The 16,697-nt window shown below is 41.3% G+C and overlaps 1 protein-coding gene across 2 annotated transcripts; it reads left to right on the top strand.

Moving 5' to 3' along the window:
- Positions 1–3,163: 3,163 nt before the first annotated feature.
- tor1 (torsin family 1) lies at positions 3,164–15,726 on the top strand. Of its 2 annotated transcripts, none has more exons than XM_063011289.1 (5): positions 3,164–3,429; positions 8,911–9,176; positions 10,321–10,496; positions 12,463–12,590; positions 13,782–15,726. In XM_063011289.1, exons 1-5 carry the CDS (start codon positions 3,225–3,227, stop codon positions 14,024–14,026), a joined length of 1,020 nt encoding a protein of 339 aa, XP_062867359.1. In that variant the 5' UTR covers positions 3,164–3,224; the 3' UTR covers positions 14,027–15,726. The 2 variants fall into 2 exon arrangements, with proteins under 2 accessions (XP_062867359.1, XP_062867358.1); XM_063011288.1 differs by lacking the exon at positions 3,164–3,429 and adding an exon at positions 6,232–6,415.
- Positions 15,727–16,697: the final 971 nt, after the last annotated feature.

Raw genomic sequence — 16,697 nt, 5'->3', positions numbered from 1 at the left:
ATCAGAAAAAGTTGGGACGGCATGGAAAATGTACATAATAAAAAATGAACTGGAAGAACCTGAGATATTTCATGTTTTATCTGCTCACCTTCATTCCATTTATTAATAAACATCCATTCCTGCATTTCAGACCTGCAACACATTCCAAAAAAAGCTGGGACAGTAAAGCATTTACCCCTTTGTAATGTCGCCATTCCTTTTCACCACACTTAAAAGACGTTTTGGCACCGAAGAGACCAAGTGATTTAGTGTTTCAGCTTTTATTTCGTCCCGTTCTTATGTACAACAGTACGGGGTCGTCGTTGTTGCATTTTTCCCTTCAAAATTTTCTATTGGGGACAGGTCAGGACTGCAGGCAGGCCAGTGCAGTATCCGTACCCTCTTCTCCCGCAGCCATGCCTTTGTAATTTGTGCAGCATGTGTTGAAAAATGCTGGACATCCCTGGAAAAGACGACGTCTTGAAGGCAGCACATGTTGCTCTAAGATCTCAATGTACTCAATGTACTCAATGTATTATCACAGAAGTGTAAATGGCCTTTACCAAGGGCACTGACACCGCCCCATACCATGACAGACCCTGGCTTTTGGACTTGTTGCTGATAACAGTCTGGATGGTCCATTTTTTTCAAAATAGACCTGGAATGCTGATTTATCTGACCACAATACACATTTCTACTGTGCGAAGGTCCATCCTAGGTGCCTCTGAGCCCTGAGATAAACTTTTGGATACTACTACCAATCTTCTTATATGCATTGCGTCCTCTTTCAGCTTTCGTGACAGCTCCCTAGTTTTCACCATGGTTGCAATACACCTTCAATAAATCTCTGGGTGGTGTTTACTGTTTATATAAAATCTCACAACTGAAGCAAATGAAGGGTTGTTATTGAGTTCCCCATTTTTTAATCATGTTGTAACCCAACTTTAGGTCATGCAGGCTAGTGGTAGATTTTAGAATCAGCAATTAAGGGTTAAAAACTGTAATATAGTGTTAAAATATCCTGTTACTCTAAATAACATCACTCAGTTTCTTTGTTCATTTGCTGTATTGATTTGGGGTGATGAATGATTGCAACTGTATGTGTGTTGGTACCATAGGCACATAGAGAGACATGTTGCCATCAAGTTGAAATTATTGTTATCTAAGGATACCATTTAATCTCATGTTCAAGGTCTTTTTCTATTACCCAAGTATTTGTCATCTAAGGTTCAACATTCATGGACATTCAGTAGTGGTTTTGGGGCATTACCCTTTATGCAAAGAAAGTTCTAGTAATGCCATGAGTCTTTTGATAATGTCAGGCAATGTAGAGGGTGATGGAACCTTGCAATTGCTTTCTAGGGTTGTCCTAAATTTACAGTGTGTGTAAGTGTATAATCACTAAAACAAATAGTTAAAAAGTTTTACACATATAAACAAATGAATTGATTAAAACCAAGAAAACGCCAAGTAAGCTGTTCATTTCAGGGATATTACTGCCATCTAGTGCCAGGGGCTTCAACCTGCAAGACGTGGATGTCCAAACGTTGAAATCCAAGTCATTGACCACCTCCTTGTTTCTACACTTTCTGTCATTTTTTTCAGCTCCACTTACCAAATAGAAGCACTTTGTAGTTCTACAATTACTTACTGTAGTCCATCTGCTTTTCTGCATGCTTTGTTAGCCCCCTTTTCATGCTGTTTTTCAATGGTCAGGACCCCCACAGGACCACCACAGAGCAGGTATTATTTAGGTGGTGGATGATTCTCAGCACTGCAGTGACACTGACATGGTGGTGGTGTGTTAGTGTGTGTTGTGCTGGTATGAGTGGATCAGACACAGCAGCGCTGCTGGAGTTTTTAAATACTGTGTCCACTCACTGTCCACTTTATTAGACACTCATACCTAGTTGGTCCACCTTGTAGATGTAAAGTCAGAGATGATCGCTCATCTATTGCTGCTGTTTGAGTTTGTCATCTTCTAGAGCTTCATCAGTGGTCACAGGACGCTGCCCACGGGGCGCTGTTGGCTGGATATTTTTGGTTGGTGGACCAGCTCCCTTGAGATCATTGACAAGCTCCTCCCGTGTAATTCTGGGCTGACCTCACCTTTCTCAGAATCATTCTTACCCCACCAGGTGAGATCTTGCATGGAGCTCCAGAGTGAGGGTGATTGACTGTGATCTTGTATTTCTTCCATTTTCGAATGATCGCACCAACAGTGGTCTCTTTCTCACCAAGCTTCTTGCTGATGGTCTTGTAGCCCATTCCAGCCTTGTGCAGGTCTACAATCTTGTCCCTGACGTCCTTTGATAGCTCTTTGGTCTTGCCCATGGTGGTCGAGAGATTTGAACGGAAGAAACTGATTCTGTGACAGGAGTCTTTTATACAGGGACAGGACTAATTTGTGTGCCTCATGGGCACATAACCGGTCTGTGGGGGTCAGAATTCTTGCTGGTTGGTAGGGGATCAAATACTTATTTCCCTTAAATAAATACAAATTAATTTATAACTTTTATTTAATGTATTTTTTCTGGATTTTTTGTTGATATTCTGTCTCTCTTATTCTGTTAAAATAAACCTTCCATAAAAATTATAGACTGTTCAAGTCTTTGTAAGGGGGTAAACCTACAAAATAAGCAGGGGATCAAATACTTACTGTATTTCCCCCACTGTATGTATATATATATATATATATATATATATATATATATATATATATATATATACTGTATATACGTGTATATATATATATATATATATATACTGTATATACAGTATATATTAATACATTTGGGGTTTTTTTTCTCAGGAAACACGTGACTTGTTTCAAAGTCCAATATCCAATCTGTGTCAAGTAGACATAAACATTAACCAGCCACAGTAAAGCCTCGACTTAGCTCATTCATTTATAGTCGTACTGAGTAGTTGTATTGCACTGGCTCTCAGTTAGTTATTTGAATTAGTTTGTTGTTTAATACATTTGAAGTTAGAGTTGTATTGAAGAACACTTGACATGTTCCAAAAGTCAGCTTAAGTGAACGCGGCGCGATATCTGCGATCTCCAAATCATTTCTACTTTGAGATCTCTATGAAGATTATTTGAAATTCAGCGGACATTTTGCGCATGCGCAAGAGCACAACACAACACTGGTGGATACGAGTGGCGGGTTGGATACAAAGCTCATCGGTCATTAGTTGTAGTTTTGTACATTTAGCTTCTGCTGAAGCAGAGAAGATTTAAAATGCGGGTGAGTTGGAGTTTGGTGGTAATGTTGTGTGCAGGATGGAGTTCCAGGATAATGATGGCTGAAGCGTTAGAACCTATTTCTACCAGTATTGCTGTTGGGATCGCCGCCGCTGTTACTGGATTTCTTGCCAGTAATCCCAATGTGCTGTACTACTTCCAGGAGTGTTGCAGATCAGAGTGGATCTCCTACAACAAAACTGGTATGTAGCACCAATTTTAACCTTGTTTTAATACAGGAAGTTAACGTGTACATCAACAGGAAGTTCAGTTTTTGATGTACTATACAATTTCTACAGAGTTTATGGCCAACTAGTAAATTTTTAGCGTGTTCAGGTGTTTCAGCCACACCCATTGATGGCAGGTGTATAAAACATGGTTTGCTATTGAAGAACTCCAGTGATCTGTGAGATCAGAGCCCTGGCCTCACTTGAAGTGAAGTTTTGGAAATAAATTGGAACACTGACTGTGAGCTTGGCCTTTTTTGTTCCATGTAGTAGCTTGACCTCACAAATGCTGGTTTTTGGCTGAATGGGCACAAACACCTTATATCTACTATAAAACATGGTAAAACATCTTCTATAAATGTTGTAGCAAATGGGAGGGGTGTCCACATACTTATGACCATATAGCAGAGATGTTCACAAGTCACAAAATACGAGTCCGAGTCTTTAGGCTAGAGTCCGAGTCAAGTCACGAGTCTTTAGGATAGAGTCCGAGTCGAGTCCGAGTCTTTAGGCTAGAGTCCGAGTCAAGTCACGAGTCTTTAGGATAGAGTCCGAGTCGAGTCCGAGTCTTTAGGCTAGAGTCCGAGTCGAGTCACGAGTCTTTAGGATAGAGTCCCGAGTCAAGTCACGAGTCTTTAGGATAGAGTCCCGAGTCAAGTCACGAGTCTTTAGGATAGAGTCCCGAGTCAAGTCACGAGTCTTTAGAATAGTCCCGAGTCGAGTCCGAGTCTTTAGGCTAGAGTCCGAGTCGAGTCACGAGTCTTTAGGCTAGAGTCCGAGTCGAGTCCGAGTCTTTAGGCTAGAGTCCGAGTCGAGTCACGAGTCTTTAGGATAGAGTCACGAGTCAAGTCACGAGTCTTTAGAATAGTCCCGAGTCGAGTCCGAGTCTTTAGGCTAGAGTCCGAGTCGAGTCACGAGTCTTTAGGCTAGAGTCCGAGTCGAGTCCGAGTCTTTAGTCTAGAGTCCGAGTCGAGTCACGAGTCTTTAGGATAGAGTCCCGAGTCAAGTCACGAGTCTTTAGAATAGTCCCGAGTCAAGTAACGAGTCTTTAGGATAGAGTCCTGAGTCAAGTCACGAGTCTTTAGAATAGAGTCCGAGTCAAGTCACGAGTCAATATAATATACAGTACACAAAACATATATTGGAAATGTAGTGTAGAAATAAACAAATAATCTAAGTTCAGATAAAAAAAAACTACAGATTAGTGACTGTATTTTGCCATTTTACTTACTGCCTTTACTTTCCTAGGTACCAGTTAAAAGCTTAAACTGATATGTTTTGTTTTCATTACAAAACAAAAGCGTGCGATAAACCGTGGTCCACTGGGTAATAAAGAAGCCATGGTACAAACTTCAGTTATACATATGGTGCTGGTAAAACCTCAATGCTCTTTAAGTTGCTGCATGTACATTCTGACCCAGCAAATTTGGTTATTTTTTCAGAAAATCCACAATAAACGTATACAGATTTAAGCTACATTTCCAATAGGTGTTTTTTTTTTTAATTATTAAGATTATTATAGTCACTCAATTAATTCAACATATACTTTTCTTTCTTAAACAAATCTTTGAAACAGTGAGTCGACTCCCTAGGTTTACCTAAAAGATCCAATTAAAGGAGAGGACTCGCTTATAACCGACCCTTCACAGGGCTGTATCCCAATTCAGATCGTATTTACCTTTTAGTGCGTTATTTAGAGAACATACATTGTGCTCATGAAATGACATTATGCCCCATAAAAGGTGTCACCGTACATGCCATGATGTACAGTGAGGCTTACAGAATAGCAATGGTCCACTTTGTTTTAATTAGGGAATAGGGATCAGGTTGCGATATGGAACACAGCCTTTCGCGTCACTGGATGTTGCAGGATGTCCCTGTTTAATTTAAATAGGGATGTAACGATGCACCACAAGACAGTTAAAAATCGGTTCAACCGATTCGAATCGATTATTTATTTAAGATGAATAAATATTTACTTTAAACAGCAGAGGGCACTGGCGCTATTCACCTCGCCTGATCGACGGCACTTCACAAAGTTGCCAGGTAGGGAATTTTCCAGCCAAATTTATGTATGTGAGGATACTTTATTTGTATTATTTGTTTATTTATATAATGTGGGATTTGTTTTAAATTTCAGTTCACAAAAAGGCAAATGTGCAGTATGTTTTGCATAGTTTGTACCTACCTCAGAAATAAAAGGGCATTCATTATTTAGATAAATAAAAGATAAGCACAAATACAGTATTTTATTTACTTATTTTTTTAAAGAGAAATAATAAAAGGAAACTTAGGGAAAAATCGGGAAAAATCGTTACATCCCTAAATTTAAAACAAACCTTTAAGATTCAAACACTTCACAGTGAGTCGACTCCCTAGGTTTACCTAAAATATCCGATTCGAGGACAGGACTCGTTCATAACCGACCCTTCACATGGCTGTATCCCAAATCAGACCGTATTTACTTTGTAGTGCGTTATTTAGCTTTTTTGTATTATTGTTTAAAAGCATAATAGAGAACATACACTGTGCTCTTTAAATGACATTATGCCCCATAAAAGGTGTCAGCGTACATGCAAATGATGTAAAGTGAGGTTTACAGAATAGCCATGTTCCACTTTTTGTTATATTAGGGAATAGGGGTCAGGGATCAGGGAGGGATATGAAACACAGCCTTTCGCGTCGCTTGATGTTGCAGGATGTCCCTGTTTAAAAACGGAAGTTTTTTGCTCCTAGCTGGCGCTCATTCACTTGTCTGGTTGCCAAACATATAAATATATCTCCGAGTTATTAAAAATGAAAAGAACAGCTAGGACGTTGTTGCATTATATTATAATCACGAGTGTGCTGGTACACTCATTAGAACCGTTAACAAGCTTTGTTGTTGGATCAGGCCTGGCAGGTTTATATTCCTATTTGTTTAACTCTTGTAGTGAGAAGAATATTAAATTTAACGGCACAGGTAAGTGCATTTAATACAAATATAGTAAAACCAACATACATGTCTGTATAAATACACATGCAGCTATCTGAATATGTGCTGCTTCCATAGCGCTTATATTGTTTACTTTCGATTTCCATCTCACTTCCCCGTCATCAACCTGGACACAGAACAGCTGCTCACATTCTCATCAAACTAATAATACTTTATTCACTTAGAATGTGTTTACATTTACATTTATTACGTTTATTTTTATTTTTACTTCCCCCAGTGCTAACCAAGACAGACACCATTTGAATGACCAAGTGTATGTTGGTTAGTCTAAACCTTTGACTTTCCAATATTAAATATTTCTAGCTATCTAAAGAACACAATGAAACAAAGGTGTTAAGATATTTCAATCAGAACAGCTGTATGACCAAGAAAACAGCACATAAGAACAGACCCAGACAGGCTTGTTCACATTCCTATTCCTACTCAGGGCAAAGACGTGCAACCAAGAGCTTTTCACTACCCCACAGTGTATAGATAGATAGATTGATAGATATGATAGATATGATTGATTGATTGATTGATAGACAGATAGGTAGATAGGTGGATGGATAGAATAGATAGAATATATAGATATGATTGATAGATAGATTGATAGACAGGTAGATAGGTGGATGGATGGATTGATCTACACTCACTGTTCATTTTATCAGCTCCACTTACCATATAGAAGCACTTTGTAGTTCTACAGTTACTGACTGTAGTCCATCTGTTTCTCTGTATGCTTTGTTAGCCTCCTTTCATGCTTTTTGTCAATGGTCAGGATCCCCACAGGACCACCACAGAGCAAGTATTATTTAGGTGGTGGATCATTCTCAGCACTGCAGTGACACTGACATGGTGGTGGTGTGTTAGTGTGTGTTGTGCTGGTATGAGTGGATCAGACACAGCAGCACTGCTGGAGTTTTTAAACACCTCAGTGTCACTGCTGGACTGAGAATAGTCCACTAACCAAAAATATCCAGCCAACAGCGCCCCGTGGGCAGCGTCCTGTGACCACTGATGAAGGTCTAGAAGATGACCGACTCAAACAGCAGCAATAGATGAGCGATCGTCTCTGACTTTACATCTACAAAGTGGACCAACTAGGTAGGAGTGTCTAACAGAGTGGACAGTGAGTGGACACGGTGTTTAAAAACTCCAGCAGCGCTGCTGTGTCTGATCCACTCATACCAGCACAACACACACTAACACACCACCACCATGTCATTGTCACTGCAGTGCTGAGAATGATCCACCACCTAAATAATACCTGCTCTGTGGTGGTCCTGACTAGGGATGTCCCGATCCGATCTCAAAGATCGGGATCGGGTCCGATCAAGGCATTTTTTAATTGATCGGAATCGGCTTTATTAAACCCGATCTTAATCCCGATCTTTTGTTTTACGTCAGCATGTCCGGTGTGTGGAAGTAGTTTAAACTGGAAGGTAAAACAAGTCCAACAGTGAAGTGTAACGTCTGTAATGCGAGCGCTTCACGAGCCGGTAGTAGCAGAGCTGCGTTCATTACTGTAGAATTTTACTGTTTATATGGTGTGTGAGTCAAGGATCACACCGGTTTACAAAACAACGTAGTGATGCACTCGTTTAATAAAGAAATAAATACACGGTATATTCACATATTGTCGGGAGTGTTTAACACTTAATTAACTTCTGTTACGGTACCGAATACCGGACAGTTGAGTCGAGCACGCTGTTTCATGTTCTATGGAAGGCCTAAAGGGTCAAAACACACTCACTTCGTGTACAAACGTCCATCAAACCCTTTTCACAATACAAGCACTTTAAGAACTGGCTTTCCTTCATAACAAAAGAGCCTTTCCATTTCAGGTTTTACTGTAATGCTTTCAAGTAACTTATTTTCTTATATTCAAGTTAAGCTGCTACACAGATTTCTGTTCATTTTTAGTGCATCACTGCATTAAACAGATTTTTTTTCTTCGAATGTAAAGTTTAAAGTAAAACTGTAATTATCTCACTCATTTTGATTGATTTTGTAAAAATACAAAACATTAAGCCAATAGTTTGGATGCAGCATTTTTCCCTTCAGCACTGCAGAGCTATTTAGTTGTTAAACATATACATTGGATTAATTTGAATAACTGTAATGTACTTGAAGTGTGCACTGTGTGAACAGTATTATCCAGTTCTTATCTAGACAATATCTAGAAAATACAAGTATCGGTTTGAGACTCGGTATCGGATCGGGATCAAAATTAATAATCGGGATCGGTATCGGGAACAAAAAAACGTGATCGGGACATCCCTATTCCTGACCATTGAAGAACAGGGTGAAAGCGGGTTAAAAAGGTATTTAAGAGAAATAGATGGACTACAGTCAGTAATTGTAGAACTATAAAGTGCTTATATATGGTAAGTGGAGCTGATAAAATGAGTAGAAACAAGGAGGTGGTTTTAATGTTATGGCTGATATTATGCTTAATTCCTCATCATTTTATCTCGAAGGTCTTGAAGAGGCACTGCAGCAGAAGCTGTTTGGGCAGCATATAGCGACTCACGTCATCCGCAAAGCCGTGACTGGCTTCATGAACAACGAAAACCCAAAGAAGCCCCTCGTCTTGTCGCTGCACGGCTGGACCGGCACAGGAAAGAATTACGTCAGCCAGCTGATTGCAGAAAGCGTTTACCGTGAAGGAATGAAAAGTGAATTTGTGCACTTGTTTACGGCCACGGCACACTTCTCCCATGTAGACTACCTGAATGAGTACAAGGTAAACCACACGGCATTACTTAATCCTATACTGTAACATATTTTCAGCTTTCAAGTCAAGTGAATTTTTAATGTCAGTTCAACCATATACAGGTACAGTACATAATGAAACAACTTTCTATTGGGACCTAAAGGTGCTACATAAAACAACAAACGTATGCAAAACTATACAAGAATATAATACCATATAAAAACACAGTGTGATACAGTAATATAAACATAACCTGATTACACAGTCTGGTTATAAGGGCCTATGGTGTAAAAACCCTTAAGGAAATACTTCAGGGACTGGATTATGAGTAGAAAAGAGTTTTATTCTTGTCTGCAGAGAAGGATCAAAAGCTCTGCAAATGCGATAAGACAGAAAGAAAATAATCACCCTTTATACTCCCATCAGTTACATTGTAGGGCAGTGGAAGAACCCATACTTATTAAAAAGCATACTGGTGATATTTGTCTCAAGTGAAAATTGGACCACAGGTCAGGAATATACACTAATCAGCTATAACATCAGCTCCACTTACTATATAGGAGCACTTTGTAGTTCTACAATTACTGACTGTAGTACATCTATTTCTCTACATACTTTTCAGCCTGCTTTCACCCTGTTCAGCAGCGCTGCTGGAGTTTTTAAATACCGTGTCCACTCCTACCTAGTTGGTCCACCTTGTAGATGTAAAGTCAGAGACGATCGCTCATCTATTGCTGCTGTTTGAGTTGGTCATCTTCTAGACCTTCATCAGTGGTCACAGGATGCTGCCCACAGGGCGCTGTTGGCTGGATATTTTTGGTTGGTGGACTATTCTCCTGTCGGGGTCCTGTGGGGGTAATTGTAGAACTACAAAGTGCTTCTATATGGTAAGTGGAGCTGATAAAATGGACAGTGAGTGTAGAAACAAGGAGGTGGTTTTAATGTTATGGCCGATCAGTGTATAAAAACTTAATGTCCCAAAGTACAACATGTGGCCTCCTTCTAAATGGGCAAGTGGTTCACCTGTGTAATATGCTGGTAATAGAGCACTAAGAGCCTATGATAAATATTATAATAACTTATACTAACCTTTTTAATCGTCTGTAATTCTAATAATGTAGAAGTGATTTTAATATTAGGCATGACCCGTCGTGTTAATGCTTTTGTGTTGTAGAGGAACCTGCAGCAGTGGATAAAGGGTAATGTGACCCGATGCTCTCGCTCTATGTTCATATTCGACGAGATGGATAAGATGCACCCAGGCTTGATCGACAGCATCAAGCCCTTCTTGGATTTTTATGACAACTTGGATGGAGTGTCTTACCGGAATGCCATCTTTGTATTTCTCAGGTGTGTTTAACCAGATACACAAGTTATAAAGGGTTCTGTTTACTAGACCAGTGGCAGTCCATGTATGTGAGCTCTTTGCAGTAGCAGTAGCTGGCACATTAGACTGCTGCAACATCAGAGTGTCCTGTGCATGATGTTTTGTGAGCAGCACTTTAAAAAAAATGTAGTGGCTAGAATTACATGTCTTAAGAGGAAGCACGTGTTCTCCATCCCAGATTGGTAGCCATCATTTGATAGATGAGGCTGTGACTAAAGTGGTAGAATCATTTAGCAGATTCTATTTAATCACATTTGTGCTGCGTTCTCTTCACTGACTTCCTGTAGCTGCACGCATTCAGTTTAAAACGCTGATGCTCGTCTACAAAGCCAAAAATGGACCAGCACCAAGCTACCTTCATGGTCTAATCAAACCCCGCTCTGTACCACGCAACATCCGAGCCACTAGTATCGCTCGACTTCATTCTCCACCCAGGACTCAAGGAAGACAAGCATCATGGCTCTTCTCTGTACTGGCACCCAGGTGGTGGAACGAGCTTCTTCTGTCTGTCCGAACATCTGAGTCTCTCGCTGTCTTTAAAAAACGATTAAAAACCCACCTCTATACTAAGCACCAGAGATGTTCACAAGTCACAAAATACGAGTCCGAGTCGAGTCACGAGTCTTTAGGCTAGAGTCCGAGTCGAGTCACGAGTCTTTAGGCTAGAGTCCGAGTCGAGTCACGAGTCTTTAGGCTAGAGTCCAAGTCGAGTCACGAGTCTTTAGGATGGAGTCTGAGTCAAGTCACGAGTCTTTAGGCCAGAGTCCGAGTCGAGTCACGAGTCTTTAGGCTAGAGTCCGAGTCTAGTCACAAATCTTTAGGTTAGAGTTCGAGTCGAGTCACGAGTCTTTAGGCTAGAGTCCGAGTCGAGTCACGAGTCTTTAGGATGGAGTCTGAGTCAAGTCACAAGTCTTTAGGCCAGAGTCCGAGTCGAGTCACGACTCTTTAGGCTAGAGTCCGAGTCTAGTCACAAATCTTTAGGTTAGAGTTCGAGTCGAGTCACGAGTCTTTAGGCTAGAGTCCGAGTCGAGTCACGAGTCTTTAGGCTAGAGTCCGAGTCGAGTCACGAGTCTTTAGGCTAGAGTCCGAGTCGAGTCACGAGTCTTTAGGCTAGAGTCCAAGTCATGTCACGAGTCTTTAGGATAGAGTCCGAGTCATGTCACGAGTCTTTAGGCTAGAGTCCGAGTCGAGTCATGAGTCTTTAGGCTAGAGTCCGAGTCGAGTCACGAGTCTTTAGGCTAGAGTTCGAGTCAAGTGACGAGTCTTTAGGTTAGAGGCCGAGTCGAGTCACGAGTCTTTAGGCTAGAGGCCGAGTCGAGTCACGAGTCTTTAGGCTAGAGTCCGAGTTGAGTCACGAGTCTTTAGGCTAGAGTCCAAGTCATGTCACGAGTCTTTAGGATAGAGTCCGAGTCGAGTCACGAGTCTTTAGGCTAGAGTCCGAGTCGAGTCACGAGTCAATATAATATACACAAAACATGTATTGGAAATGTAGCGTAGAAATAAACAAATAGTATGTAAGTTCAGATACAACATACAACAACAGATTAGCGACTGTATTTAGCCATTTTACTTAGTGCCTTTACTTTCCTAGGTACCAGTTAAAAGCTTAAACTAATTTAAACTAGTTTTGTTTTCATTGCAAATTACGGCACAGCGGCCAAACACAGCAAAAAATCCATAATACTGCTTACCTTAGCTTATGTTGTTCCAGATGCTATTAAATTTATAACCGTTCTTGCAAAAAAACAAACTAATAAACAAAAAAACCCCACTTTGGTTCTAACAGGGTTTTAGCAGATTTGTGTTCTCGGACTGTTGTTTATTTAAACTAGAGTAAGGTAATGTTTACTATTGAAGCACTTCTGTAAGTTGCTCTGGATAAGAGCGTCTGCTAAATGCCGAAAATGTAAATGTGTCTTTTCTCTATAGTAATGCTGGGGGTGAAAAGCTTGTTGAAGTGGCTTTGAATTTCTGGAGAGAAGGCAAAGAGCGAGAAGAAATCAAGCTAAAAGACCTGGAGGAGGTGCTGTCTCTGTCTGTTTTTAACAACAAGAATAGTATGTACAATTACAATCAATCCTTTAATTATGTTATTAGATTTGGAATTCACTGGGCAATGGTAGCTAAGTGGTTGAAGTACTAGACTGTTCATAAGAAGGTCCCTAATTCAAGCCCTAACACCACCAAACCAACACTGTTGGGCTCCTGAGCAAGGTTATAATTCAGTTACTTGGATTGTATTAGGTCTGGATTGTAAGTTTCATGAATCCCATGAAAGTCACAGAGACACAAGGTGTCGAGCATCATTTCAAATAGAGCTATGGACACACCAGCTAAAAAACCCTTTTTACTGATGAGTTTAGGTGTTTCAGCATGAAGTTTTTTACCTCAACCACATGACGTTAAAATCCTAGGGTGTGTTCGAAGACCTAGTGAGCTGCCTTGCTGTCTTACTGCCTACATAGGCAGCTACCTCAGTAGAGAGGATTCTAAAAAGTCATCGACTTATAAGCCATGTTTTTCGAACGCGCTACTTAGACCGCGATTCCATCAGTTTACGCTAAGTAAGCTAATAGAGTTAGCCTTATGCCATTCGAACCAATGGGATGAGGTGGCACAGCGCACTAGCATGTCATCTAACATCTCCCTTTGTGTACCGAAAACTTAAAAATCAATAATAATTTATTTATGTTTGAAAACTTAGTCATGGGAGAGAGTCCCCATCCGGCTTTGTCCCGCCCATATCTGAACAACAGGTCATTTGTTGTTCATGTGGCCACTCAGCCTTAGCCAGCAGGCAGAGCTGAGATTCGATATGATATATTCGACATGATGTATTCGACACCTAATGACCTCACTTGCAAGTCTTTGGACTGTGGGAGGGAACCGGAGCTCCTGGAGGAAACCCACGTGGACACGGGGAGAACATGCAAACTCCACACAGAAAGGACCGCACCTTCTTGCTGTAGGATGACGTAAAATGCTGTCTATGTAGAGAGCGCACTAGGTTTTCGAACACACCCCTAGTAAACAAACAAACAAACAAACAAAACCTCAACCACACTAAATACCATTGGGATGATGAGTAAAGTAAACTGCCTTTTCGTGCAGCACCTCTTTCGACTGAAGGCTTTAAAATTGGCTGTCCAACAAGCTACTGGTCATATGTCCATATTCCTTAAACCATATAGTGTACATTTGTTAAGATCAGTAAATAAAGTGCTAACACTCTGGCTTTATCTTCCTAGGTGGGCTCTGGCACACTAGCCTAATAGACAAGAACTTGGTGGACTTCTTCGTTCCCTTTCTTCCTCTGGAGTACAAACACGTGTTGCAATGCGGTCGAGTCGAGCTGGCCAACAAGGGTCACGAACCTAACGAGATAGCGGTAGAGGCAATGGTGCGAGAAATGAGTTTTTTCCCTCAAGAAGAGCGTATCTTTTCCTCAAAGGGTTGCAAGGGGATCGCCAGCCGACTGGACTACTACCTTTGAAGTGACAGAAAAGGATGAAAGGTGCTCTACACTGGATGGGTTTTTCTTCTCAGAGAGGAAATATAGAAGGAAAGAGAAATAGACCTGCGACACCACTATTTATGTGGTGCATTTTTGGTGTCTGTAATGGGTTTTAATCGTAGGTTTTTACAGTGAATGGAAAAATAACTGCAGGGGATGATTTGGGCTTGTTGGAAAGCCTTTTTTATGAACTTTATGAATCTTTTAGTCGGACTGTTTGTGCAAGTGAAAAATACAACACAATGCCTTAACACACACTGTTGAACTATACTACATCTTATTGAACACACCTGTTTTTATCAGACGAATCAGCCTGGATGTGTTTACTTGCATTCGCAGATATTACCTGATTTAAAATGAAAGAATTCTACGAACCTGTTTTCCAGACATCTTCACTAGCACGTCGCTGCTAAATCTGTTGACTGTAGAACCTTTGTTTTAATTTATGTGTCACTCTGTCAAAGTTTATTATTTATTTTTTGCTATATAGATTTTTTTTCCAATTTCACCCCCATTGCATTGTCAGCTTTGACCTCTTGCAAGATTCTGGCCCATAACATTAAAACCACCTTCATGTTTCTTTATCAGCTCCACGTACCATATAGAAGCACTTTGTAGTTCTACAATTACTGACTGTAGTCCACTTTTTTAGCCTGCTTTCACCCTGTTCTTCAATTATCAGGACCACCACAGAGCAGGTATTATTTAGGTGGTGGATCATTCTCAGCACTGCAGTGACACTGACATGATGGTGGTGTGTTAGTGTGTGTGGTGCTGGTATGAGTGGATCAGGCACAGCAGCGCTGCTGGAGTTTTTAAACACCGTGTCCACTCACTGTCCACTCTGTTAGACACTCCTACCTAGTTGGTTGAACTTGGTTGGTAGATGTAACGTGGCAGATGTAGACGACCTTCATCAGTGGGCACAGGATGCTGCCCACGGGGCGCTGTTAACTGGATGTTTTTGGTTGGTGGACTATTCTCAGTCCAGCAGTGACAGTGAGGTGTTTAAGAACTCCATTAGCACAACACACACTAACACACCACCACCATGTCAGTGTCACTGCAGTGCTGAGAATCCTGACCATTAAAGAACAGCATAAAAGGGGGCTAACAAATTATCCAAAGAAACAGATGGATTACAGTCAGTCATTGTAGAGCTACAAAGTGCTTCTATATGATAAGTCACTGAGGTGGTCATAATGTTATGCCTCATCAGTGTATATTTCAAGTATTACTCCACCATGCAGTCATCTTGGCCAGACATTACGAGGTCAATCCCCGTCCGGCCTTCCGTCTCCCAGACGCAGCCAGTTGCGTCACGCCGCAGAAACTACAACCCACGTCTCCACAGTAGCAGACTGCCGTGCCACTCGACCACCTGTGCTTTTGGTTGAATGCGTAACATCGCCACAGGTTTGTTTATTTAGGTCAGAAAAGAGGAAATAAAGGTGAATAAGGGTGAAGCTTATCATGGCTGTCCAATCTAGATATTAACATTCATTTTCCCTTTACACGACAACAATCTACGATTAAAGGGAATAGACATTTTGATCTAGTTCCTGCCTCAAATTGGATGTTTAATAACTCTCATACAGTATTTAACCAATATTCAGGAGAGCTGGTAGCTTATAAGTATCTGTCATGTCAATCTGCAATAAACACAGGACGAATTAGTACACAGGCAATACTGTCGTTACTGACTTAATAATATTTTGTATCGGTGACGGTCATTTTCATATATCTGAAATAGTGCAAGATGCCATATGATACCAGTGCTTATATACATTGATCTGCATAACATTATGACCACCTTTCTAATATTGTGTTGGTCCCTTTTTGCTGCCAAAACAGCCCTGACCCATCGAGATGTGCTGTGGTATCTGGCACCAAGATGTTAGCAGCAGCAGGTCCTTTAACCCTTCCAAGTTGTGAGCTGGGGCCTCCATGGATCGGACTTGTTTGTCCAGCACATCCCACAGATGCTCGATTGGATCGAGATCTGGGGAATTTGGAGGCCAAGTCAACACCTCAAACCATTCCTGAATCATTTTTGCTTTGTGGCAGGGCGCATTATCTTGCTGAAAGAGGCCACAGATATCAGGGAATACCGTTTCCATGAATGGGTGTACATGATCTGCAATAATGCTTAGGTAGGTGATACGTGTCAAAGTAACATCCACATGGATGGCAGGATTCATGGTTTCCCAGCAGAACATTGCCCAAAGCAACACACTGCCTCCGCCCGGCTTGCCTGCTTTCCCATAGTGCATCCTGGTGCCATGTGTTCCCCAAGTAAGCGACGCACATGCACCCAATGCTCACTTGCCCATTGTTGGTGCTTTCAGCAGTGAACCGTGGTCAGCATGGACACCCTGACTGGTCTGCGGCTATGCAGCCCCATACGCAACAATCTGTGATGCACTGTGTATCCTGACACCTTTCTATCAGAACCAGCATTAACTTCTTCAGCAATTTGAGCTACAGTAGCTCGTCTGTTGGATCGGACCACACGGGCCAGCCTTAGCTCCCCACGTGCATCAATGAGCCTTGGCCGCCCATGACCCGGTCGCCGGTTCATCACGCCTTGGATCACTTTTGATAGATACTGACCACTGTAGACCGGGAACACCCCACAAGAGCTGCAGGT

Source organism: Trichomycterus rosablanca, chromosome 16, assembly GCF_030014385.1.
Source record: "Trichomycterus rosablanca isolate fTriRos1 chromosome 16, fTriRos1.hap1, whole genome shotgun sequence".
In the NCBI taxonomy this organism is placed as follows: Eukaryota; Metazoa; Chordata; class Actinopteri; order Siluriformes; family Trichomycteridae; genus Trichomycterus; species Trichomycterus rosablanca.
This window is presented reverse-complemented; position numbering and strand designations above follow the sequence as displayed.